The 27079-nt window shown below is 36.6% G+C and overlaps 1 protein-coding gene across 8 annotated transcripts in view; it reads left to right on the top strand.

Annotated features, from left to right (window-relative positions):
- The window catches only part of LOC127834014 (TNF receptor-associated factor 3-like), an 89126-nt gene extending 69451 nt beyond the window's left edge, over positions 1-19675 (top strand). For 6 of the 8 annotated variants that reach the window (XM_052359571.1, XM_052359570.1, XM_052359569.1 and 3 more), the window contains 7 exons: positions 3727-3807; positions 4413-4487; positions 7037-7156; positions 11084-11176; positions 12962-13178; positions 13511-13749; positions 15519-19675. In XM_052359571.1, coding sequence (XP_052215531.1) covers positions 3727-3807; positions 4413-4487; positions 7037-7156; positions 11084-11176; positions 12962-13178; positions 13511-13749; positions 15519-15854 — 1161 coding nt within the window. In that variant the 3' untranslated portion in view covers positions 15855-19675. The remainder of the gene's footprint in view (positions 1-3726; positions 3808-4412; positions 4488-7036; positions 7157-11083; positions 11177-12961; positions 13179-13510; positions 13750-15518) is intronic. The other 2 variants (XR_008027763.1, XR_008027762.1) reach the window with 2 other exon arrangements.
- The last annotated feature ends 7404 nt before the right edge of the window (positions 19676-27079 follow it).

Genomic DNA, 27079 nt, shown 5'->3' with positions numbered 1-27079 from the left:
TGTTCACATTCATTGGACGGCATGTCATGCGAAAAATTTCAAGAGTTAAAGGTTGAAATGGCAATAAATGATAATGGCATAATAATTCTTAAAAATTGCCGTAAATTAGATTCTCTTGTTTTGTGAAGATAGCATGCAAAATAGTCTGTGTCAATGCGGCACATGGGGGTGTACGTCTGTGACAAAGCTCTAGTTATCCCAGGAAGGCATAGAAGCATGGCAAAGTAAATTCGACGAGACTTGCGTTTGTGAAACACAGTACCCCCTACTGTACTTTGACGCCACACAGCAGCTTTATCTTAAGAAAAAATATTCTGATGATGGTCCATTGATATTTGAAAAAGTTACGGGCCTTTGACAGTATCTGAAAGCCTTATGGAACAAATTCCAGAAGTGTTATTTGAAAGAAAATTTAGTCAAATGCCCATAACTTTGCCAAATATCAATGGCCCAAAACTCACACTTCATCTGTAAGTCAAGTAGGTAAACTCACACACCAATAATCAGCTAAATATCTGAAAGCATTTTAAAATGAAAAATCCGGAAAACGGTTATTATAGAGAAATTTCTAGGCTAGTACTAGGCCCATTTCTTCGCCCAAAATAAATGGACTGGAAAGAAACTCTCACTTCATCTGTAAGTCATGTTAGTAGACTCACACACCAAATATCAGGTAAATATCTGAAAGTGTTTCATAAAAAAAGCCAATATCGGAAAGTGTTTAGGAAAAAAGGCCAATATCTGAAAGTGTTTAGGAAAAAAGTCTGAAAAATGAAATGCTGGTCGGAAGGACGGTCCCATTGCTATATGCCATCATACGGGGGACATTAAAAGGGCATTTTAACACATGGTTGGTTTAAGAGGGCAAACAAAAGCATGAAAAGCCTGATTTGGGGAAATAAATAATTATTTATTTATTAAATTAAGCTTTTTAGTTTCAGTTTGGGCTATACATGTATATTTACACCTATAAACATACATACTGTAGTTTACTTGAGGTATTTTACTTAGATTAATAATTATACTTAATAAGTCTACCTTTCAATATCTTCCATTTCACAAACAAACATTATAAAGCAGAATATGCACAATGATCTGATTAGACACAGATCCACTTACTTAAAAAATCATGTTTGTCTTTTTCCATTTTCGAATGATAATCTTTTAAGATGTTTTACATTGCGAGTTGTCTCAGTAGATTGAACTCCAATTTACAAACACTCGTTCTGTGACTTTAATAAATTGTGTTATTTTTATCAAAAACATTTTCTCCATCGTTGAATGACAAACGTTTTTCGTTAATCAATACTAAATATAAGTGTTTGTCCTTAATTAAATTGTTGTTTGTCAGGTAGTAAATAACAATCGTTGGAAGCAAAAATTATCGTAAAGTCAGTCCGACGAATTGCATTTTAACATCTGCCTTTTAAAATGTTTTTTGGCAATGTCCAATGGGCTTTTGCCATGTCTGATTGACCCTGAAGTTTTTATGACATTGTGAGCTCCCATTAAGGGCCTTTTGAAAGTTACTAGAGGTATTTTTTTACTGACTGGATTGGAAATGATCTTGGTTTTACATTTTTGGCCTTAGCAGACCCAACTAATTTTCTTCTTATCTTTGCCCTGACCTTTTGAATGGGATGTTTATGACAAATATGTGTTGCTGATTTTCTAGTTACATTGTATTTATATATAAAGTTAAGGGGTTTTCCTTGGCTCACGGAATAAAGAAAATGTTATAATTTTTTTAAGATTTATTATGCCCCCCCTTCGAAGAAAAGGGGGTATATTGCTTTGCTCATGTCGGTCGGTCGGTCGGTCGGTCGGTCGGTTGGTCCGTCCACCAGGTGGTTGTCGTATGATAACTCGAGAACGCATACGCCTAGGATCATGAAACTTCATAGGTAGATTGATCATGACTCGCAGATGACCCCTATTGATTTTGAGGTCACTAGGTCAAAGGTCAAGGTCACGGTGACCCGAAATAGTAAAATGGTTTTCGGATGATAACTCAAGAACGCATACGCTTAGGATCATGAAACTTCATGGGTAGATTGATCATGACTCGCAGATGACCCCTATTGATTTTGAGGTCACTAGGTCAAAGGTCAAGGTCACGGTGACCCGAAATAGTAAAATGGTTTCCGGATGATAACTCAAGAACGCATACGCCTAGGATCATGAAACTTCATGGGTAGATTGATCATGACTTGCAGATGACCCCTATCAATTTTGAGGTCACTAGGTCAAAGGTCAAGGTCACGGTGACCCGAAGTAGTAAAATGGTTTCCGGATGATAACTCAAGAACGCTTACGCCTAGGATCATGAAACTTCATGGGTAGATTGATCATGACTCGCAGATGACCCCTATCAATTTTGAGGTCACTAGGTCAAAGGTCAAGGTCACGGTGACCCGAAATAGTAAAATGGTTTCCGGATGATAACTCAAGAACGCATACGCCTAGGATCATGAAACTTCATAGGTAGATTGATCATGACTTGCAGATGACCCCTATTGATTTTGAGGTCACTAGGTCAAAGGTCAAGGTCACGGTGACCCGAAATAGTAAAATGGTTTCCGGATGATAACTCAAGAACGCATACGCCTAGGATCATGAAACTTCATGGGTAGATTGATCATGACTTGCAGATGACCCCTATTGATTTTGAGGTCACAAGGTCAAAGGTCAAGGTCACGGTGACCTGAAATAGTAAAATGATTATCGGATGATAACTCAAGAACGCTTTTGCCTAGGATCATGACACTTCATAGGTACATTGAACGTGACTCGCAGATGACCCCTATTGATTTTCAGGTCACTAGGTCAAAGGTCAAGGTCACAGTGACAAAACTCGTGCTCACACAATGGCTGCCACTACAATGGACAGCCCATATGGGGGGCATGCATGTTTTACAAACAGCCCTTGTTGTTTTAAAAACGCAAATAAAATATGATAGGTGCTTGGATAAATATGAATAGTTTTGTATGTATATATTCCTGCAACTTCACTTGCATTGGTGGCTTTACAAAGTTTTTTCTGTTTTATTGGTCATTAATTATTTTTCTGCAAAATTTATTAAAAAATAATTTGATAAAAGTTGACAAGATTATATATTTTGAAGTAACAAAACATTACAATTTGAGCAAATGCATATGAAAATAGTTTGCAGAATTGTCCTATAGACCTACATTTTAACAGTGCTCCAGCTAGGCCTAAATTGAAGGGCGCCCCGCCCTGCCCTCCCGAACCTCCGCCCGGCCCTTCCTTGGGCCCCCCCCCCCCCTGCCCTTAAAAAACAAAACAAAAAAACATATGATGATTAATAAATCTGTTATTACAATACATTGCAATTAATTTATTCCTCATTGTAGACATTATATTTGAATTGTTTAATAATAATGGGAATAATATATTCTGACAAGTATTAATAACATATAAATTAACATATGAGAGGAAGCATTCCAGAAACGCCCGTGCGCTCGAAAGTGCCCTTTTGACAAAATACTGCGCGTCCAAAGTGCCCTTTTGACAAAAAAGCCCCCTGCCCTTTTCAAATCTTAGCTGGAGCGCTGTTTTAAATAAATCCGTGGTAATGCAGAAATACCAATCACAGCAAATGTCTGGGATTTTGTACAATGTTTTGTATAAAAGGTATACCTTTTCCCATATGATCTTCATAGTTGTTAAAGTCATGTTGTAATATGCGTGCTCATTTCTTACAGGAACATTATCAGAATGAATGTATGGAGATTCCCTTGGACTGTCCATTTGGCTGTGGTGTAAAGGGACTCAAGAGAAGAGCGGTAGGTGTGAGAGAGGTTTTGTTACATTTTATTTATCTGGAAGAGTCCAAAATTTTGCAATAATTATATCCGTTTCATTAACATATTTGGATTTTTATGAATAAAATATTATAGTCATTTTGTCTTAATTTAAATTTGTTTAATTTAAACAAAATTAAACTTTATCTTAATTTCTTAATTATTTTTATTTATAAATTTATGTTGGAGTGTGTAACTAAAATATAAATATAGTATTGATAAATTTTCCAAAAAACTAAAAATAGATGTTGGTGGTATTCCAGTTAAAAGTATTAGCTGGTTTTCCAGTGATTTAATAGCAGCTTAAAATAGCAATAGACGTTTCATCAAAATGAGAAGATTTATGAAGCTGTGTTGTTGTGTAAGTATATTTCTACAAAGGTGGGAATGTCTTTGTGTCTTAAACTCCTGAAAATGATAGTTGCACACTGTTTTGGCAAGGTATCACAAAAAAGTGGGACAAATGTCTCATAGCTCAAGACAACTTATGATGATATTCTATACACTTTTATGGTCTAGAGCAATGCACCATTAACATCTTAAAGAAAAAAGTTAAGAAACTTTAAAGGCGGTAAAAATTGTTTCAGTTGGAAGTTCACCAAGATGCTTGTCCAAATAAACCGGAGGAATGCAGTTTCAAAGAGATTGGGTGCAAATTCATGGTAAAGTCTTTGATTTATTTTGGTTTATTTTGTTTTGCAGCTTTGTGTAAATTTTATTGTACAGATGACGTATTGATGTTTATAAAAAGTTCACATTTTACACATGAGAAAGTATTGATGGTAGCTTTTATTCAAGAAATTTAGTGTTAATTAGCTCGACTATAATATATGAAATATATATTGTGGAGCTATCCTACTCACCCCGGCGTTAGCGTGCAAATGTTAAAGTTTGCGTACCACCCCAAATATTTCCTATGTCCCTTGACATATTGCATTCATATTTTGCATACTTCTTTACCAACATGACCCCAACCTATAAACAAGAGCAGACAACTGTATCAAGCATTTTGTAAGAATTATGGCCCTTTTTCCACTTAGAATATGCATATTATTGATAACTCTATGTTAAAGTTTGCGTACTACCCCAAATATTTCCTATGTCCCTTGACATATTGCTTTCATATCTTGCAAACTTCTTTACCAACATGACCCCAATCTATAAACAAGAGCAGACAACTGTATCAAGCATTTTGTAAGAATTATGACCCTTTTTTCACTTAGAATATGCATATTATTGATAAATCTTACGTTAAAGTTTGCATACCACCTCAAAAATTTCCTATGTCCTTTGACATATTGCTTTCATATTTTGCATACTTCTTTACCAACATGACCCCAATCTATAAACAAGAGCAGACAACTGTATCAAGCATTTTGTAAGAATTATGGTCCTTTTTTCACTTAGAATATGCATATTATTGATAAATCTATGTTAAAGTTTGCGTACCACCTCAAATATTTCCTGTATCCTTTGATGTATTGCTTGCATATTTTGCATACTTTTTTACCAACATGACCCCAATCTATAAACAAGAGCAGACAACTGTATCAAGCATTTTGACAGAATTATGGCCCCTTTTATACTTAGATAATTGAACATTTGGTTAAGTTTTGTGTTTTGGCCCATTTTACTCCTAAAGTATCATAGCTATTGCTTTTTAAAATTGGAAAACTCGCTAACTATCGTAAGGGGACTGTACAGGGCAAGTTGCATAACTCTTGTTGGCTTTTTTGTCTTTGTAATTTTGAATATTTCGTTAAATTTTGTGTTTAGATCCACTTTACTTTTAAAGAATCAATGCTATTGCTTTCAAACTTCAAATACTTAATTACTATCATGATGTTACTGTACCTGGCAAGTTGAATTTGACCTTGACCTTTGAATGACCTTGACTCTCAAAGTCAAATTAATAAATTTTGCTTAAATTGCCATAACTTATTTATTTATGATCACATTTGATTCATACTTTAACAAAACAACACTTACCTGACATACCACAATGGACTCCACCCAAACCATCCCCCACGCCCCACCCCAGAATCCCCCACCCCAAATTGTTTTTCTTTCTTTTTTTTGAAATATCATCTATTAAATGACCACACACCCACATTATACCCCCTCTCCATGATGGCTTACGTTATACTGTCAAGCACTCGAATAGTCGAGCGCGCTGTCCTCTGACATCTCTTGTTTTGTTATGCCCTCGAAGGAGGGCATATAGTGATCAGACTGTCTGTCTGTCCGTCTGTCCTTCCGTTACACTTTGCGTTTAGGTTTCGCGTTTAGGTTTCGAAAAATGCTCATGACTTCTATGTTGCTTCAGATAGCAACTTGATATTTGGCATGCATGTGTATCTCATGGAGCTGCACATTTTGAGTGGTGAAAGGTCAAGGTCATCCTTCAAGGTCAAAGGTCAAACATATGGCTTCAAAGCGGTGCAGAAGGGGGCATTGTGTTTCTGACAAACACATCTCTTGTTATACATACATTTCCAGCAGCTCTTGTTTTTTGAAAGGGTTTGTTCACAGCAATTCTTGTATCCCATTGATGGATGGTTATGGAATACTGCATGATTAAGTAATAATTTCCAGTCATTTAAAGAAAACAATTTTGCTGCCTAATTGATATCTATTGCATATTATTGAAGTTAACATTTGTTAGAAAAATGTAATTTATTATTAAAGAAACTTTGAAATGCGAGTTATAAATCATGTGAATTATAAATACCACCAAATCCTATGCCTAACTTGTTTGATGGTTGACCGTCTGACATGATTAATTTAATAGGTCTTTTTGTTACATTTTTGTTCCTTCAACTTGTCTATGTACACTTTCAGGATAGAATTTTGCAATGAACTTATAGAGGTAAATGTAGAAAGTTATCTGTCACAGTATTTATTAGCTAGGCTGTTTTCGGAGAAAACCAGTTTATTGTCATAGCCAGCTCATCCGCCGTCCGTGTCGTGCTTAAACCTTAACATAAGCTCTAAAATCAAAGTGCTTCCACCTACAACTTTGAAACTTCATAAGTAGCTGCACCTTGACGAGTTCTACACGCCACACCCATTTTTAGGTCTCTTGGTCAAAGGTCAAGGACACTGTGACCTCTAAAAAAAATATTTAAAAATAAAACTGCACCCGCAGCTGAGTGTTGGCACCCGCTCTGTGGTGCTCTTGTTGCATTATTTTACTAATTTTTTTCTACAGGGCACAAAAGGAGAAATGGCAAAACATCTACAGGAGAGTACTTCAAGTCACCTTGAACAAGTCACCATATATTCAAGAAAAATGGAGATCAAGAAAATGGAGCTGGAACACAAAGTTCAAGTAAATTTCTTTGTAACAGACAGTCAAGAGCAGCATTGATTTGCTCTTGCAATTCTTTACATTAGTTGCTTTTATGATTTCTATTCATTTTGGTTTAATTTGCTTATTCCAAAAGACCAAGGGAAAAAGAAAGTGTATACATCATTTCGTGTATATGTGCATGCTTTTGGTCATCACACACTTTTCTGTTTGCAATTTCTCCTACATTTTGCATGCAATTTTCATAAAACTTTTACAGATTAATTATCTCCTAGTGTACACCGCATATTGTCAAGGTTATGCCTTAATGTTTAAGGATTTATGCCGGGGCCTTGTGATTGGATTTTTTCTTCTCTTTTTTAGCTCGACTATTATATATGAAATATATATATTGGAGCTATCCTACTCACGTCGGCGTTGCCGTTGCCGTTTCCGTGCAAATGTTAAAGTTCGTTCTACCCCAATTATTTTCATTGTCCCTTGACAAATTGCTTTCATGTTTTGCATACTTGTTTACCAACATGACCCCAACCTATAAACAAGAGCAGACAACTCTATCAAGCATTTTGTCATAATTATGGCCCCTTTTCTACTTAGAATATGCAGCAAATGTTAAAGTTTGCGTACTACCCCAAATATTTTCAATGTCCCTTGACATATTGCTTTCATATTTTGCATACTTGTTAACCATCATGACCCCAACCTATAAATAAGAACATACAAATGTATCAAGCATTTGGACAGAATGATTGCCCCTTTTATACTTAGAATATGCATATTATTGATAAATCTATGTTAAACTTTGCGTACTACCCCAAATATTTCCTATATCCTTTGACAAATCGCTTTTATATTTTGCATACTTGTTTACCAAGATGACATCAACCTATGAACTAGAGCAGACTACTGTATCAAGCATTTTGACATAATTATGGCCCCTTTTACACTTAGATAATTGAACATTTTGCTTAAATTGCCATAACTTCTTTATTTATGCTCCGTGGCTAACGGCACTTTAGCTCGTGCATGCAATTGATAAACGAATCCATCACCTTGCGGCAACCTAGCTCAGATTTATCGCCACCCAGAAAATCGTCTAAATAGTGTATAAGCTTGCCCGATTACATTTTACTCTTAACGCAGAATTCAAGGAATGAGGAAAACTGTTCAAATGTTTTGCAACTGACTGAAGCTCCGAATGGTAATGCTTTTTCCACATAAAACATACCATTAAACTGTATGCCCAGTATTTCGAAATCTTCTCCCCGAACTGGGAGTAGGCGAGATGCAATCTTAAGATCCATTTTGAAAAGTTTACAGTGTCGCCCTAAATCTTGAACCATGTGAACCGCCTCATCGAAATTTGTGTACTGAGCGGATGAGTATTTTTTATCAATGAAGTCATTAACCGAGTTACCCTCTGGAAAAGAAAGGTGATGAATCATCCTAAATTCACCTGGTGTCTTTTTTGGCACCAAGCCAACTGGGGAAACCATGAAATTAGAAAAAGGGTGTTCGCTGAAAGGCCCAGCCAACCTCCCCGCCAAAATCTCCTTATTTATCTTATCTTGAATTATGTCAGCATTTGCGATTGCAGACTTTAATTTTTTACTAAATCTACTGACTCTGGGTCCGTTATAATGCATTGAAAACCCATTTGTAAAAAACATTTAAAAGGTCATTTCGATCTGTAGAATTATACGATGTTAAATATTCACGTAATATTTTGCTATTCACCGGCGATGGTGCGAGATTAAGAAGGTCATTACAGGGAAAGTTAATGCAAAATCTCCTGCACTTTATCGCGTCGCGTGCTATGGTAGATTGACGCATAAATCAAGAAAGCGTCCGACCACCATTTGATGTTATGAATTTTATCCCTACACTCCTTAGGGCGCTGTTCAAGAGTGCCCTCTGCCGAAAGTTGCAAAACACTACCGTTACAAAAAGCGGATAATTCGAAGGCACCTTTTAACAGTAAAGCCAAATTGACATATTCGCCTCTAGAAATTTGTTGTTTCAATGCGGCTGGCACGTGCGCAGCCAAGTCATCGTTTGATAAGCGCGTTAATTCCTGACAACTATATCATGTTTCGACCCTGATTAATAGCTGAAGCAAGAGATTGAACTTGTGTATTTTCGATTACCGGGAAACTTAGAGTTGATTCCCCGCTAACACCGCACCTCTCAACGTTACGTGTATTAAAAGGAGGAACGATTTAAGATGCCCTTAGATCTATTATCTTCTCAAAATCAATAAAGCCTCTACCTGGGTCCGGTTGTAAGAGCCGGGTATCGTCCTCTCCAACCTCTTCCACATTTTCGGGTAATTTCCGCTTTGTTCCACGCGGCATTATTTCAGATGATTCGAGATTTAATTTAAATTAAGTTTGTTTACGATCCGAACAAAAGCACAGGCAGTTTGCAAAAGGCGGGATGACGTAATATTACGTGGTACGGAAATGCGTAATTTCATTGTTTTAACGAACTCAACCGAAGCATTCCGTACATAACGTTACATCCGTAATCGTATCTATAGAAACCAGCAAACAACATTTGTTTCCGCGAAAATAAATATTATTTATTTATATTCAGAAATTAATAAGTCTTATGATCACATTTTATTATTACTTTGACAAAACAACACTTACCTGAATACCACAATGGATTCCACCCAAACAATACCCCACGCCCCTACCCAGAATTCCTTTCCCCCCCAGCCTCCCCCCCCTCAATTTTTATGTCCCCCATACATATTGTTTTTGCCCTGTCTGTTGGTCTCTGTTGGTTTGTTTGCACCAACTTTAACATTTTGCAATAACTTTTGCTATATTAAAGATAGCAACTTCATATTTGGCATGCATGTGTATCTCATGAAGCTGCACATTTTGAGTGGTGAAAGGTCAAGGTCATCCTTCAAGGTAAGAGGTCAAATATATGTGGCCAAAATCGCTCATTTTATGAATACTTTTGCAATATTGAAGATAGCAACTTGATATTTGGCATGCATGTGTATCTCATGGAGCTGCACATTTTGAGTGGTGAAAGGTCAAGGTCATCCTTCAAGGTCAGAGGTCAAATATATGTGGCCCAAATCGCTTATTTTATAAATACTTTTGCAATATTGAAGATAGCAACTTGATATTTGGCATGCATGTGCATCTCATGGAGCTGCACATTTTGAGTGGTGAAAGGTCAAGGTCAAGGTCATCCTTCAAGGTCAGAGGTCAAATATATGTGGCCCAAATCGCTTATTTTATGAATACTTTTGCAGTATTGAAGATAGCAACTTGATATTTGGCATGCATGGGTATCTCATGGAGCTGCACATTTTGATCGGTGAAAGGTCAAGGTCATCCTTCACAAGGTCAAGGTCATCCTTCAAGGTCAAACGTCATATAGGGGGACAGTGTGTTTCACCCCCCTCTCACCCCCCACCCCCCCCCCCAATTTTTTTTTTTAACATCATCTAATAAATTACCCCACCCCACAATATACCCCCCTCTCACCCCCCCAATTTTTTTTTCCTTTTTTATATTTTTGAAAGATCGTCTAATAAATGACCACACCCCATATTATACCCCCTCTCAACCCCCTCCCCCCCCCCCCAATTTTTTTTTTTTTTTTTTTCGTTTTTTTATTTTTGAAAGATCGTCTAATAAATTATTGAATATGAACAATTTCCCCATGATGGCTTACGTTATACTGTCAAGCACTCGAATAGTCGAGCGCGCTGTCCTCTTAACAGCTCTTGTTCATATTCAATTGCAATATCTCACTGTACCCATTTCACAACAATGCACCTGTGGCTGGGGATAAACACTGTTTGACAGCTTCTTGTTTGCGTAATATACTTTATTTAGTTTTGAAGATAAATAATATTTAACTGAAGTGTACTTTTATTTTCGTTTGTAAATGATAAGCATTTATGTATTTACCTAATTGCAGCAACTGATGGAAGAACAAAGGACACTCAAGTCAGAAACAGAAAGGATAGGTCTTCTTGCTCAGAAACTACAGACAGAGAATCGCGAGTCAAAGGTTAATTTTATTGAATGTTTTTAAAGAATGTTCAAATCTTGGTTATAAGAATGGGAAGAGTAGAGTAGGGAACATTATACGGATTGTTTCTGGTCAATTACTTTCTACATCAAGTTCATAGTTACTGTTGCTAAAAAAATAATTATTTAACTGCTTAATTAGAGGAGTTTTGATATAGGTATTATAGTTAATTTTTGTTGTGTAGGTAGCAAAGGATTTGACAGTTTTTTAGATATATGTTAATTAAGTAGTTAATGTAAAAAGCATGGTTTTGAGTGCCATGATTCATTTTTCAAAGTCACATCATGTGAATAAAATGCCATTCTATCCTATACATTTTAATCATTTGAGAAAGCGCTATTTTTCTTAACAATATGAAACATGATTCCTGCTGATATAAAAAAGCACACAGTTTCATCCATACATAAGCAGAGTAGAGCTGCAACGATTCGCTCCAATGTATTGAAAATCGGTTCAAAATGCGTCGATTCGATTACGATACCAAACCTACCAAATTTGAATCGATTCTTTAACATATAGACATATGTATACATAGATACGTAAAGCTCGCTGTATTCTGACTATTTGATACGGGAAGGTGTAGGTTTTATCTTTACCTGAAATTACGACCGGCGCGATTGACTGCTTATTACTTTAGTCATCCAATCAATAAGCGCATTACGGTCTACTTTCGGAAAAAGCGTCAAAATGGCTGAACAAGTTGTGGCCCACAAATTGAAATTATCAGATGCGCCTAAGAAGTTAAAATCAAAAGTGTGGCAGTATTTTGGGTTTCGGGATGGTAGCCCTGCCGATAAAGCAAAGTGTAAACTGTGCTTCACGGATGCAAACATAACGCTGATTTAGCAAGACTAAGAGGTAGCACAAGTGCAACTACTCAAGTCGCCAGCCAGAAAAGTAGTTCTGTTTCTGTTGGGAATTTGTTAAGTTTATTAGAGAATGTGCTTTGTCCTACAGGTAACAGGTGACGCTGTCACGGCACAATGGTAGACATGCTTAAAGCGGTTTTGGATATAAGCATAATAGTGATAGTACTATCACTCCACTGATTCCAGATGTTCTTATGATTATTTATTTAATTTTATATTATTGTGTATTCAACACAATCTTCTAGTCAGAAGTTTTTTATATTAAAATTGAGTCCTAATTTGCTAATTTTTTTTATGTGTTTTATTGAAATATTGACATAGTTTTTTGTATAGAAATTGGCAGTTTCTTGCAAAATATTTCTTACAAATGTTGGTTAACACACTTTCAACAGTTTTTAAAACACTGATGAACAAACCAAACTATATCAAACAAACACAAAATTTGACAAATGCCCAAGATATCTAGGTATGCGACACGTTTGAACAGAAATGTTTATTTTTGAGGCAGAAGAGTGAATATATGATAAAACTATGTTTGAAGATGAATCGAATCGAAAAAAATCGGTATCGGAGTGTCTGAAAACGAAATCGAATCGAGCTGTTGGTGACTCGTTGCAGCTCTAAAGCAGAGTTTCGTGGAGACAATTTGTACAAATTATGCTAGAATGCAAGAGCAAAGCATTTACAGTATATATACTTCGGGTGTCCACCATGTCTTATGGCAAAATCATCCATCTACTGTATTTGATACATGATCAATAGCTGGTAAAAGTTTCAATAAGGATAAGCAAGGCATAATAGCATGAAATTTTCAATGTCGGTGAAGGATTTTTGTGTTCATAAAGCAGTGATAACTTGCCTGCTTTGAAAGGTATCTTCCGAACTTTAATTACAGTTAAAAATGGTAGAGGTAGTACAGCGAGTTGTACATTTGGAGAGGAAGGTTGAGCTGTGTGCGACCAGGGATCGTGTGGATCAGTTGGACCAGGATATCAGATCCAACACTGTGGGGCTGACCCAGGTGCAGTCACAACTCGTGGCACAGAACCGCATCATGGAGGAACTAAAAACAACTGTCGAGCAACGGCGACCCGGAGGGGCGAGTGAAGATAGTAAGTCACTCAGCCTGTAACGCTTACATCTTGATCCTGCAATTAATCAAAAAGTACATATGATAGATTGATAAAAATCAGTTTGTGGATAGATTGCCACGTGGGGAATATGCACATTATGTCAGTTTGCAATAATTAAAGGTACTTTGATGAAAATTGCTGTGTCAATAGATGGTCAAAATAGGGTATACAAACATTATTTCAGCATAGCTCTGCTATTCAAAGTAGAAAACGTTCAATGTTTAGATTATAATAAAGATAGTTTGTAATTTGCCTTTTTAGTAAAGTTAAACAATTTTTGTTCAGAAAGAATGTGTTCTTTAAAATGTTAGCAACTGAGCTACGAAGGAAGGTCACTGCACAGGAGACATCACTAACAGCAATCAACGTACAAATGGGAGAGCTGGACTTAAGGTTCCAGATTCTAGAGACAACAAGTTATGATGGTATACTTCTGTGGAAAATACGTGACTATCAGCGAAGGAAGGCTGAAGCTGTTGCAGGTCGTACATTATCTTTGTACAGTCAGCCATTCTTTACTCATCGCTATGGATACAAAATGTGTGCAAGGGTATGTTGTTGACATTATTAAACTATATACCGGTACATACAAAGTGTTAATGCTTCTTCTGGACTTTATGCGGAAGTTGAAATGGTTATGATATAACTATACATAAATATAAGTTTTAACTTTTTATGCCCCCGGATCGAATATTGTTTTTTGCCTTTCCGTCTGTCATTGTATGTGTGTGTACCAAAACTTTCACCTTGGTGGCAACTTGGTCATAACTTTTGCAATATTGAAGATAGCAACTTGATATTTGGCATGCATGTGTATCTCATGGAGCTGCACATTTTGAGTGGTGAAAGGTCAAGGTATAGGTCATCCTTCAAGGTCAAAGGTCAAATATATGGCTTCAAAGCAGCGCAGTAGGGGGCATTGTGTTTCACAAACACAGTCTTGTTAATTAAGGTTGCACATTTAACTTAACGCCGTACACAACAGGGGTGGCGAAATCTCAAAAAACTATACTTGTCCACGGACAACCATTTAGGACATTTAACTTGCCTGTTGCTCAACTACACTTGTCAGTTAATGTTTATATAAATTATAAACGCATTTATTGATTAATGTAAAACAATGTGGAATATACCAAAATGAGTATGATTTGATAGTTTTGTTTATAGTTGTATTTCAATAGTACATTCATTATAGCAGTATATTATAAACAATATAAAGACTTTCTAAAACTTTTAATCTTGCAAAGCTAGTGTTATTAAAACATGTGTTGAACATAAGTACATCGTAATCTTAACAAATTAAACTAGTCCAATATGTCGACCTCATCAGACTGAGGCTCTGCGCCGCTACTGGTAGCAATTTGATTATCATCAACTGGTAACCATTCGAAATCTGTGAGCCAAGTTTCTTGAAAAGTTCTGGTGCGTTTACTTAGATCATGTTTTTTTATCATAATCTTTCTTAGTTTTTTGGGAGGTGGACTGCTCAAAGCTTCGTGTTTCTGCTCCGTTGTTGAAGATTTAAAAAAACTAAATGTTCCATTTTTACCATTAAAGTCGTCTTAAATAACAAGGTAGACCGTGTTTTGATTATCTTACTTTGATACTTTTTATTTCCGTCTGATTGTAAAAATAAAGAAACCAGTCTGTTCACTGTCTAACAGTCGTGCCGAATGTTTAAAATGCGGCATGCTCCTGGTCTCTTATAGAATGAGGGAGATCACTGCGCAGGAGAGTGCCCGTATTTTAGCTTGATTGCTCCACTGACAATATATCGCATGTCAACATCGGGTTTTGTAAAACTTAATTACGGCTTTAATACAATGTATTTTTTTGTATACCTGGACCCGACTTTTAAAAAACTTGTTGTCCACGGACAACTTAATTGAAAAAAATCAGTTGCCCAGACAAGCAAATGTACGACTCGGGCAACTCGGACATTTGATTTCGCCACCCCTGACAATTGTGAGTGTATGAAGAATATGTTTATATTTTTTATTTCAAATTAATTTGTGTAACAATTATGATCTAACATAGTAAGTCAGTGGATAACCTTTAACCTTATACTTGCTTGAATAACTTTTACTCGGATCTTTTAATAATGTAAAGCTTCATACTGTATAATTGAATGACTGATATCAACAACACTCTCAGTCATTGCCTATTGTATTTGTAAGTGTTACATATATGTATTTATATTACAGATGAAGCTTAATGGAGACAGCATGGATATCCACTAGTATATGGTATAATTCAAATACCTATATCGACAATACTGTCATTCATTAAATATACTTCTATGACATTATATTATAACAGGTGTACCTCAATGGAGATGGCATGGGCAAGGGCACTCACTTGAGCCTGTTCTTCGTTGTGATGAAAGGAGAGTTTGACAATCTGCTCCCATGGCCATTCAAACAGAAGGTTACACTACAGCTGTTGGACCAGGACAGCGGCCAGACGAATTTGACGGACTCGTTCATGCCTGATGTCAACAGCTCTAGCTTCAGAAAACCCACAACAGACATGAATGTGGCATCTGGATGCCCACTGTTTGTTGCACATAGTGTGCTGGAGAATCCCAAATATGTTAAAGACGACGCAATGATATTGAAGATAATTGTTGATACCAATAATTTGCGTCATCCTTGAGTCCCATGTAAATTAAAGTGGTCACTTTTTGGGATTATGCCCTCCTTCGAAGAAGAGGGGGTATATTGCTTTGCTCATGTCGGTCTGTCGGTCGGTCCGTCCACCAGGTGGTTGTCGGACGATAACTCAAGAACGCTTGGGCCTAGGATCATGAAACTTCATAGGTACATTGATCATGACTCGCAGATGACCCCTATTGATTTTGAGGTCACTAGGTCAAAGGTCAAGGTCACGGTGACCAGAAATAGTAAAATGTTTTTTTTAATGATAACTCAAGAACGCATACGCCTAGGATCATGAAACTTCATGGGTAGATTGATCATGACTTGCAGATGACCCCTATTGATATTGAGGTCACTAGGTCAAAGGTCAAGGTCACGGTGACCCGAAATAGTAAAATGGTTTCCGGATGATAACTCAAGAACGCATACGCCTAGGATCATGAAACTTCATGGGTATATTGATCATGACTTGCAGATGACCCCTATTGATTTTGAGGTCACTAGGTCAAAGGTCAAGGTCACGGTGATCAGAAATAGTAAAATGGTTTTCGGATGATAACTCAAGAACGCATACGCCTAGGATCATGAAACGTCATAGGTAGATTGATCATGACTTGCAGATGACCCCTATTGATTTTGAGGTCACAAGGTCAAAGGTCACGGTGACCCGAAATAGTAAATTGATTTTCGGATGATAACTCAAGAACGCTTTTGCCTAGGATCATGACACTTCATAGGTACATTGATCGTGACTCGCAGATGACCCCTATTGATTTTCAGGTCACTAGGTCAAAGGTCAAGGTCACAGTGACAAAAATCGTATTCACCCAATGGCTGCCACTACAACCGACAGCCCATATGGGGGGCATGCATGTTTTATAAACAGCCCTTGTTTCATTATAAATAGTCGATAGAAGTCTGATGGGATTCATAAACATGATGTGAAAGCAAGCTACAACATTGTTTTGTGTGTTATAAAGAACAACAATGAACAACATGATTGGTGAAGCACATTATATAGACTTTGTAGCTCAGTTTGGAATGGTATTGAATACACAGGTGGGCCAGCTGCATGGCTGGTATGTTTTTGGAAGGGGCTAGAGTGAGGTCACTGCTAGAATGTAGCTTTTGCTTTGCAGCGGTGTCAAGATTTTTATGTGCTTATTGAACTTTTTCTCTTTCTTCTTGTCTATAACTGAGATGGACATCCCGGCTCTGCACAATTTAGACTAGCTCTGCAGGTTATCCAGACTGATGTAGAGCTTCCCTAACATCATGGTCTCCTCAACCCAAAATGTCATCTGAGGCCATAGCGTAGTGGGCAGGACTGCACAAAGTGTTCAATTGTCATGCTGTCTGTCTTACAGAGGCACTGGTCTGACTGTTCTATGCTGAACTTGATAACATGGTGATGGTTCATGCAGATGGCGCCTGTCCCCTGCCTGAGTATTAGAACCTGCTTGAGCGCAGTTGGTAGGAGTAATTTATGTGCTTATTGTACAAGCGTGAAGGTTGTCGGAAGAAACTTTTTGTTTGTCCGGAACTTTTATGTTGTTATATACAGGAAATAAAATGACAGTTTTGTGCATTTCAACATTTGAATGTTAAACATCTGTAGAAAGTCTTTTTCATCCATTGTATCAAGGGCTCCTATTTAGCACGCTTAAAATACAAGTTTATTTTGGATTTGTTGTTTCCAACTGTCCATGCCATGATGTGCAAAAAATCAAAGGAATAAATTCAACGATTGAAACAGAAGGGGGCATTTAGTTGATTTAACGAAATAAAATCACAAGAGGAGACACAAACTTGCCAGCTGAAATACAGTAAATCACATGTGGAAATAAAAGTTAAATTCCAGCCCTGACTTTGTACACATTGATATTGTGCCATTTCTCTTTCTCTTTGTTTAAACAGCCTAATCAGGATTTATATTGCAATTTGCAAGGAATAGTTACTTACAGTCTATTTGTTTCAAAGGAAATGTCAACAGAATGATGATACTTCTAGTTTGGAAAAGTTTATAAGCTCATAATTTGGGCAAACTCACTGACTCTTAAATCTTCTTTACAATATAAACACTTAATTTTCTACAGTTCTTGGTGATATGTGAAACAATGTGGATTTACCTATAAATGCTTCATATGTTTGATCAGTAATATAACAGGTACCAAAAAAATATGCAATCCCTAGCCCAGCCACATAGCTTGTGTGATGATTTGTCACAAAATCCTTTCTACAAACAATTTCCCACTATTCCAGTATTGCATTGTCAGTTTTTTGAAAATAATACAAGAAAATTGGGAGTTGGTGTACTGACCGCCATATCATATAAATACCTTGAAAACGGCAGAAATTCCAACTAAACAAAAGTAAAAACAGTACACCATTTATTGTTACCTCATACATCACTTACTTTCATCATAACTTTTGTAAAATCCATCCTTTTTACACGAGTGCCATTTATGCTGAATGTTATCGAAGTTTAGTTTGCAGCTAATTTTTGCTGTGGCTAGGTTTTCCGGAAGCCCATCATATACAAGTACAGCAAACAAAACCATAACTTCTGTTGCTTCGCATGCTTGTTTGAAGTTAAGTTAAATTTATGGTCAATTGTTTGGAAATATGTGAAAGGAAGTCGGTTAGGTTATTTGGATTTGTTTCTTAAGATCGGTTCCCTGAAGTCTCAGGTGAGCGACTGTGGGCCACTGGCCCTCTTGTTTTGTGGAGTTAACCTATTGTGCTTATGTCACAATACTTTTAATGAAGGGAAATAACTGCCGTAAATATGCTGTACATGACGTAATAACATTTGAAGTATGTGGCAAAGCATACATTTTTGTGAAGTTTATCATAAAATGATTGCAAAGTGAAGGTGGTTATGTAGCTTACCAAGATCTGTTTTTAGAGTCAAAATAACATTTCAAAGTAAATATTCAGCTCTGAGTTTTAATAAAGCTTGTACAGTGTTCAAAACTATGTTTTTTTCTTAATGATTGTGTGTAACTGGTATTTCATGATTTGTATATACATTGTAATTTCCTTTTACTGAATATCATACAAACTGAAAGTGATATTTCCTTATTTTATTTAAGTAAAGTACGGACACCATAAACTAATATCTTTGATCTATTGGAGTATTTTATTTATCCAAGGTTATTTATTGAAAACCAGGTCAGCTAGCTTGGTTGAATGCTGGAATATCAATGCAAGGAACCCGGTTTCAATATTTGGCATGGCCTTATAATTTATGTGATTGTTATGGGAATTTAATTATTTTTACAGCCATTCTTCACTTACAAGATTGAAGTAAGGCAGCGGACATATGTCACTGGCATAAGTAGGTTCATTTAACACAGATAAAAAACAATTCATATAAACCAACATTTTTATTATTATTTGTTTTACTTGAGAATTAAACTTCATTATATTATAAACAAAAAACTTAATTGCATAACAAGGAAGCTAGTTCAAAAGATTGTGACTGCATTTGAGTCACAGACAAATGTCGTAATTAACATATTTTCATTCATACACACAGTAGGGCACGTGCATTTATATTGTTTGCCATCATCTGAATTATATGAAATATTGTATGACACGTTAAGCATTATTGTTTGTTAAGAAATATATGTTTTAATTTTCATTTATATCTACATTTTATTGTATTTATTTTATAATATCACAGTCCATTCGAGGACCGATGTAATCATTGCATAATCATCTCAATGTATCATGCATGTATATAGAATTAAGTATGTTAAATAATGTTTGCTTTTTCCGTTTCCATAATAAAAATTAACATAGTTATTTATGTATGTACTGCTTTTATTGTTATTTACATGTATTGCATTATTTTTAAACTTCGATTTCTATGTTATAATTATTGGTGCAAATAACTTCATATGCAAGAATTAAGATATGAAAGCAGGGCCATATAACCAGAACGTCCATGACAACCGAGCATAAAAGGAAACCTTGGGGAAGCAAGGTCTTGGCGAGCTGAACAACAAGGGTGAAAGATTTGCTGACCCGTGCACCACAAGTAACCAGGTCACGGGAGGAAGAGTTTTACACTGTAGAAGGACAAAAAGCAACTTGGTTCATGTTACAGGAGGAAGAGTTTAACACTGTAGAAGGACACGCAACAACTTGGTTCATGTCACAGGAGGAAGAGTTTAACACTGTAGAAGGACACGCAACAACTTGGTTCATGTCGCAGGAGAAAGAGTTTAACCTGTAGAAGGACACAACAACTTGGTTCATGTTGCAGGAGAAAAAGTTTAACCTGTAGAAGGACACAACAACTTGGTTCATGACAATGGAGGAAGAGTTTTACACCGTAGAAGGACACAAAGCAACTTGGTGTCACCAGACCTGTCAACGGAGAACTAGATCAACCACCGTGCATCGTGCGGATGTTTCGTAGATCTCTTAAGGATGTATGGGTCCAGCGGGGAAATGATGCTACTCGGGACCATTATGTCTGTGTCGCTGGATTGAAACTGAAGCTGTAGAACAGTTGGATAGGGGTCAAGCCAACAAGACACCTTTAAGCAAGAAGAGTTAAATGTTATTCTCCAGGTCTTATGGAGCAGTTTGAATAAGAGACGATGGAAGAGAAGTGGCAGAAAGTGAATGAAGAAGTGACCTCAACATGCCAAGAAGTACTTGGGCCCCAGGCGTACACCCATTAGGATTTGATAACAGCAGAGACTACAGAAAGTTGAAGCTCGAAGAGAAAACAAAGCGTCAACAACAGCAGAACAAGAGCAGAAAAATCAAAAGCACAAGAAGAGAACACAAAAATATGAATGTAAAGCAGAATATAGGAGCAGATAAGCGGTACTTCCTAACAACGCTGCCAACAAAAGCAATGGGACAGTAAACCAGAACAGAACCAAGGACCTGTACTTCATCACAAACAGAATAACAGGAAAGTATGCCACACCAGAGGCCAGTACGGGACAAGCATGAGGAAGTGATCGCAGATGATAAAGGACAGACGAAGGGTACTTCCATGAGCCACTCGACAGGCCATCTATGCACACATCGTAATTACCGCCAGCTACAAGCGAATTGCAAATAGTGGTATGTATCCACTAAGAAAGATATAAGCAGCGCCGTCGGGGGATAGATAGCGCTAGAGGCTGACAAAACTTGAGTTTGTTTGGAGCATGTTGCCTTTAGATGTTGTGTTTCGGTAGCTTACACGGACATCTAGCCTGGGCTTGCATTTGGGGCTGGTCAGGTCAATGTCATGTTTTCTAAAAATTGAACAACGGTGCCCGCTCAATAACTTAAGTTAGTAAGAATGTGTTTCACGGAAATTGTATGTATACACAGACTCTAGATGATATACGCTCAGCGGTGTATGTATCTTGCAGACCTGGCTTGAGATTGCAATAGGGGCCAGTCTGGTTACGGTCAAGGTCACTGTTAAATTAAAAAAAACACAGTTTACGCTCAATACCTTAAGTTTGGATGAAGTTTGTGCACTACCATTTTACTTGAGATGGAACTTTAATTATTTATATAAGATTGGATTAATAATATATTCATTGTTGATTGCCCGATTCGCCGTTTAAATAGCGCTCGATTGTTCATTGTCGGCTCGGGTACTACTTACAAATACTCCTGGCACTCTTGTGCATACTTAAATGTACCCCGGGTACAGAAAATAAACTTAAACGTACCAGGCTTATTTAGACTGTACCCGAGTTTTTTCCCGCCCCTAATCCGTTGTCATAAAACGCGCTACGGAATACGAAACTACATTCTCTTTCAACAAAAACTGTCTCAACATTCTTTTTGAGTACGAGTTTCGATAATATCGAGACCATTTTACAAAATATTGAAATGAATATTAATACAATTTATTTGAAAAAAATTTAGCCGACAACGACCAATTAAACGAAAGAATTTCCGAGGTACATTTAAGTTAATTCGAGTACCCGGTGTACATTTAAAGGCGCCTTTTCACAGATTTTGGCATGTATTGAAGTTTGTCATTAAATGCCTTATATTGATAAATTTAAACATGGTATGTAAAAATCTACAATAAAAAATCAAGAATAAAATTTAAAAAAAGAGAAAAAATGTAACCCTCAGCAGGGCTCGAACCACTGACCCCTGGAGTAAAAAGTCTCCCGTTTTGACCACTCGGCCATCCGTGCTCTTACATTAAGTGATGTAGTTTATACTTTTTATAAGCAATCCTCGTAGTTTCACAAAATATAACGACAACAACGGAACTCTACAAATTATTTAATCATTTCGCCTTGCAACGCTTTATAATTTTCAGGTTTTCAAAAGATGCATATATTACAATGGTTATTTTAGAGCATGGTAAATGTTCAGTATTACTGTTTCCTCACAAATACCATAACCAAAACGAAAATTTGCTAATCATAACTAAAAATTAGTTATTCTGAAACAACTTTTTATTTTGTAAATTTACCAAAATGTGAAAAGGCCCCTTTAAGCAGTACCCGAGCCGACAATGACCAATCGAGCTTTAATAGCTTGTTGTATTTCTGTTCCCACAAACCTCGGACAATATCCAGGAAAATCTAATTCGTTCGTTTGTACCAGATTCAAAACAACCGCATGCATACGTCTGGTAAAATCGTGTGGAGTTAGTTTTTTTTTCGGCGTAGCTGTTTAACGGCACTTTTGACCTTACCTGACCTTTGTATGTGTCCAAAAAAATTCAAATAGAATTTCCCGCGGCTAGACACGAATGAATACACTTCATTTATTCCATTGGCAGTTTTGAGCATTCCACCAGAACATTGGAAACATGGCCGCGTCTTTGTAACACTGTTTTACTGCGTGTTCAGCATGAAACAATTGTATCTCTAATGAAAATGCTTGATAGATAGAACAGTTTTACACTCAACTCTTGACATCAATACAGTTTGTGCGTGCACCTTTTATTTTCAGACGATTGCCAGCGCCAGAGCGTTTGTACTTAAAGGCTATGTTTTCTCATATTTAGTAATTGCTTCCAAATTCCTGTCTGTACTAGTATATTTAAGTTCATAAAAGTATCGTTTTTCCCTATCCTGATATTCGTTATGGCCAAACCATTTTAAATCGTTTTCGAAATTGAACATTTAACATGTAAGAGTATAAAGTTTTTAACAAACCGTCGTTCCAGCAGTGGAAGCGTGGCCTTACTTTAATGCATTTCATTCCAACCCGCAAAGTATCCGGGTCAGTTCGCGACCAGTAAAATAATCGTTATATAATTTAGACGCTATCGCGTGAACTAGGTGATCTGGAATTTTGTTTTGACCAAAAATATGTTAAATGAAGATATTCAGCGATATAATTAATTTTTATTATGGTATTGCAATAATAGATACTTAATGTCTTTTCAACAATACCATGGTAAATATTATTTTTGATTAATTTAACAAGAATTATTCCACCATATTGACTAATGTATTAAGCACGAACGCGATGATTTTTGATACTGTTAATAATCGAATTAAATAGCAAATGCCCGACAAACCACTAAAACAGGTTTGTTCGAAGAACGCGCGTATAAAATATTATGTACGGATATTTCGCGTGTGGCCGGTTGACTCGTATGTTTTAATTTCACTTCCATTCTTCTTTTGGTTTTCTGTTTTGTATTCATAGGTTTATGACCAGCAATATGTAATAATGTAAAATAAACCGCGAAAACTCCGCGTAACATCCCGTACTGCGTGCGATGAAGCTAAGAACTGCACAGAAAAAGACATTCGCTATCTTTGATCTCATTCATTGAACTCTTTACCTTTCACCAAATCCAACCACAATCAACGCCGTATATCTTTTTATGTCCCCCACTATAGTAGTGGGGGACATATTGTTTTTGCCCTGTCTGTTGGTCTGTCTGTTTGCGCCAACTTTAACATTTTGCAATAACTTTTGCTATATTGAAGATATCAACTTCATATTTGGCATGCATGTGTATCTCATGAAGCTGCACATTTTGAGTGGTGAAAGGTCAAGGTCATCCTTCAAGGTCAGAGGTCAAATATATGTGGCCAAAATCGCTCATTTTATGAATACTTTTGCAATATTGAAGATAGCAACTTGATATTTGGCATGCATGTGTATCTCATGGAGCTGCACATTTTGAGTGGTGAAAGGTCAAGGTCATCCTTCAAGGTCAGAGGTCAAATATATTTGGCCCAAATTGCTTATTTTATAAATACTTTTGCAATATTGAAGATAGCAACTTGATATTTGGCATGCATGTGCATCTCATGGAGCTGCACATTTTGAGTGGTGAAAGGTCAAGGTCATCATTCAAGGTCAGAGGTCAAATATATGTGGCCCAAATCGCTTATTTTATGAATACTTTTGCAATATTGAAGATAGCAACTTGATATTTGGCATGCATGTGTATCTCATGGAACTGCACATTTTGAGTGGTGAAAGGTCAAGGTCATCCTTACAAGGTCAAGGTCATCCTACATGGTCAAACATCATATAGGGGGACTATGTGTTTCACAAACACATCTTGTTTTAAAGATATTTATTGTTTGGTATTGGGTGGCTCTTGAATGTACTGCATACAAGTATCGCTTGTCTCGCCAACACTTTTAAGCAGAGGAATTTCATATGATAATTATAAAAGTGATGTTCCTCTTTCGTCTAAATATACCGCTTATCAATAAATAAAGATATATAGAGTTGTTGAGTTATATCAATATGATATGTTCGGGGAATTTTTGACGATGCTGGAACAGCATCGTCCAAGGTATCATAACCATAAAAAAAATTCACAATGGCGACCTAGGTAAAGCCAGTCCGATTGAGATAACTCGATTTTTCAGTTACTTCCCTTTTGCATTCGCCACTGCGCAGGAGATTGCTCGTCATTGATAACATTCTCCTAGCAGAGTTGTCGTTCGTGTTTCAACATTCAACAATGGCCGCCCCAATGAGAGTCTCGATTCAAAACTTTCTTACTGCATACATTGGCTTGTTTCGCTATTTAGAAGCTGTCATTTAGGATATATGAATTATTTATTCACTAAATCTCAGCTTATGACAACAATAGTTGAAATTCGAAGGATGTATACTCGATGTGAATGAAGGACTTTCTGAATCGTAACAGCTTGACACGGCAAAACTGGCATACTGGTATTTTTAGTTATCAATATAAGTCACATTGTGCTTTATAAATTGTATTCGAGCATTTTGCGACTTATTGAATGACTATGATACCCGATATCAACATTTCATCGGGGATTTGCAGATCACCAAGCTGTCCTGAAATTCATCATTGATTTCAAACTCTTTAATGGTTCGTATATTTCTTAGTGTTAGTACTTTTTATCATTTTAAAGTTAAATGAACTGTGTCACAGTAAAAGAGACATTAAGGCGATTGTGGCCAGTTTGGATCTAGATCAGCCTGCAGTCGCTTGAAAGCTGTTTGCTTAAAAGCGTTTTTCTGACAATAACAAATAATTTAATTGGATACTGATTTGACTGCGCTTTTCCTGTGACCTGGCTCAAAAAATAGAATTGTCATTAATCAAATTATTTATTTCGAACATTAATCAATTGTTTTTCTTGTCCCTCTGGATCAATGACTCCAGCACTTTCCTGTTGAGAATTGAATTCTGCTAAAGGCGATGCTAGGGGGCGTGAGAGATGGTGCACCTTCCAGTATCGCTCGATTGTTCATTGTCGGCTTGGGTACTACGTACATGTATCCCGGGTACGGTAAATATACTAAAATGTACCCGGGAGATTAAACCCTAAATCAGTCGTTGTCGACTATTTTTTTATAGTAATTATATATATACATTTATATCAATTTTCTGTAGAATGGCCTCTATATTATCGGAACATATACTCAAAAAGCATGTTGATGTAGTGTTTTTTTAAGAGTGTTTAAGATAATCGGTTGCGCGTTTTACGACATCGGATTTTGGGCGCGAATACAAGTCGGGTACAGTCTAATATGGACCGAGTGCAATTACATTTATTTACCGTACCTGGGGTACATGTAAGTATACTTAGAGTACCCAGGGTACATGTAAGTATACTTAAGAGTACCCGGGGTACATGTAAGTAGTACCAGAGCCGACAATGACCAATCAAGCTCCATTATCCCTCATGAACCGACTCAAAAAACCGAGTCGGCAATATTTGACTTAATTTTTGGTTTGGTTGCTCTCGAGGGATCGAAAATTTCAGAATCTTCCTAAAAGCCCTACGGGTTTGATCCCCAGAAGCGACATTGAAAACTAGCATACTTTGTTATCTAAAAGGCTGCTAAACCTGATATACAATGATAATGTGAATTTTCTCTCACATGATGTTCATCAGTCATATTATATAAAAACTTACAGCAGTAGTAATAAACTGGACAATAATGAATAATTAATGAACGCATCTTTCATTTGTCTTTGACACTTTGATTTTGACATAGCCTAGATTTAAATATGTGACTGGACTTTACCAGCACTCTTGTAACAGAGCTAAAGTTTAAATGTACCATTGAAGATCACCTAAATCCAGATTTGCTATTATAGACGTGTGGAAAGTTTTAAGGGTGTGACAAGTAAGCAAAAATTGGTCATTACCCAGAGGCCACAACTGATCTATGACTGTATTAAAACAAGAAAAATCAGTGCCTGATTTAGATTTCCTTAGATAGTTCAATAAAAACTAATTTCATAAGCCTGGTAACAGTTTAACGGTAATGCTACCAATGTGTCACACCAGGGCCTTGAATTTGAAATCTAGGACATGCATGGTCATTTCTTCATGAAACTAGGACACAAAATTGTATTTGAAGTCCTTAATTGACATGGAGCCAGTTCTCAGATTATTAAAATCAGTATATTTATATCATTATTTATGCTTTGTGTATTGTTAACATATACACAATCATGCAGTTACATGATAGCAATAAATAATATCAAAGCTACCCATACTATAAAGGTCATTGACAAAGCCTATGGTCAAAATATGAACACATTGAGTGTAATCGCCCACTCGTGCCAGCAAAAACAACACGTTGACAGGTTGTCATTTTTGACAGTTCTACTTTCAGTTTCATTTTGTGATATCAAACTATTAACAATTATGTGGCTGGGAAAAATATCGCCATTGCTTTTTATGCCCCCGGTAGGGTGGCCTATATCAGTTGAACTGTCAGTCAGACAGTCAGTGTGTCAGTCCGTCCGTCCGTCCGAAAATTTTA

This window comes from Dreissena polymorpha, chromosome 6 (genome assembly GCF_020536995.1).
Source record: "Dreissena polymorpha isolate Duluth1 chromosome 6, UMN_Dpol_1.0, whole genome shotgun sequence".
Lineage (NCBI taxonomy): Eukaryota > Metazoa > Mollusca > Bivalvia > Myida > Dreissenidae > Dreissena > Dreissena polymorpha.
Note: the sequence above shows the minus strand (reverse complement) of the source record. Positions and strands in the feature narration are given on the sequence as shown.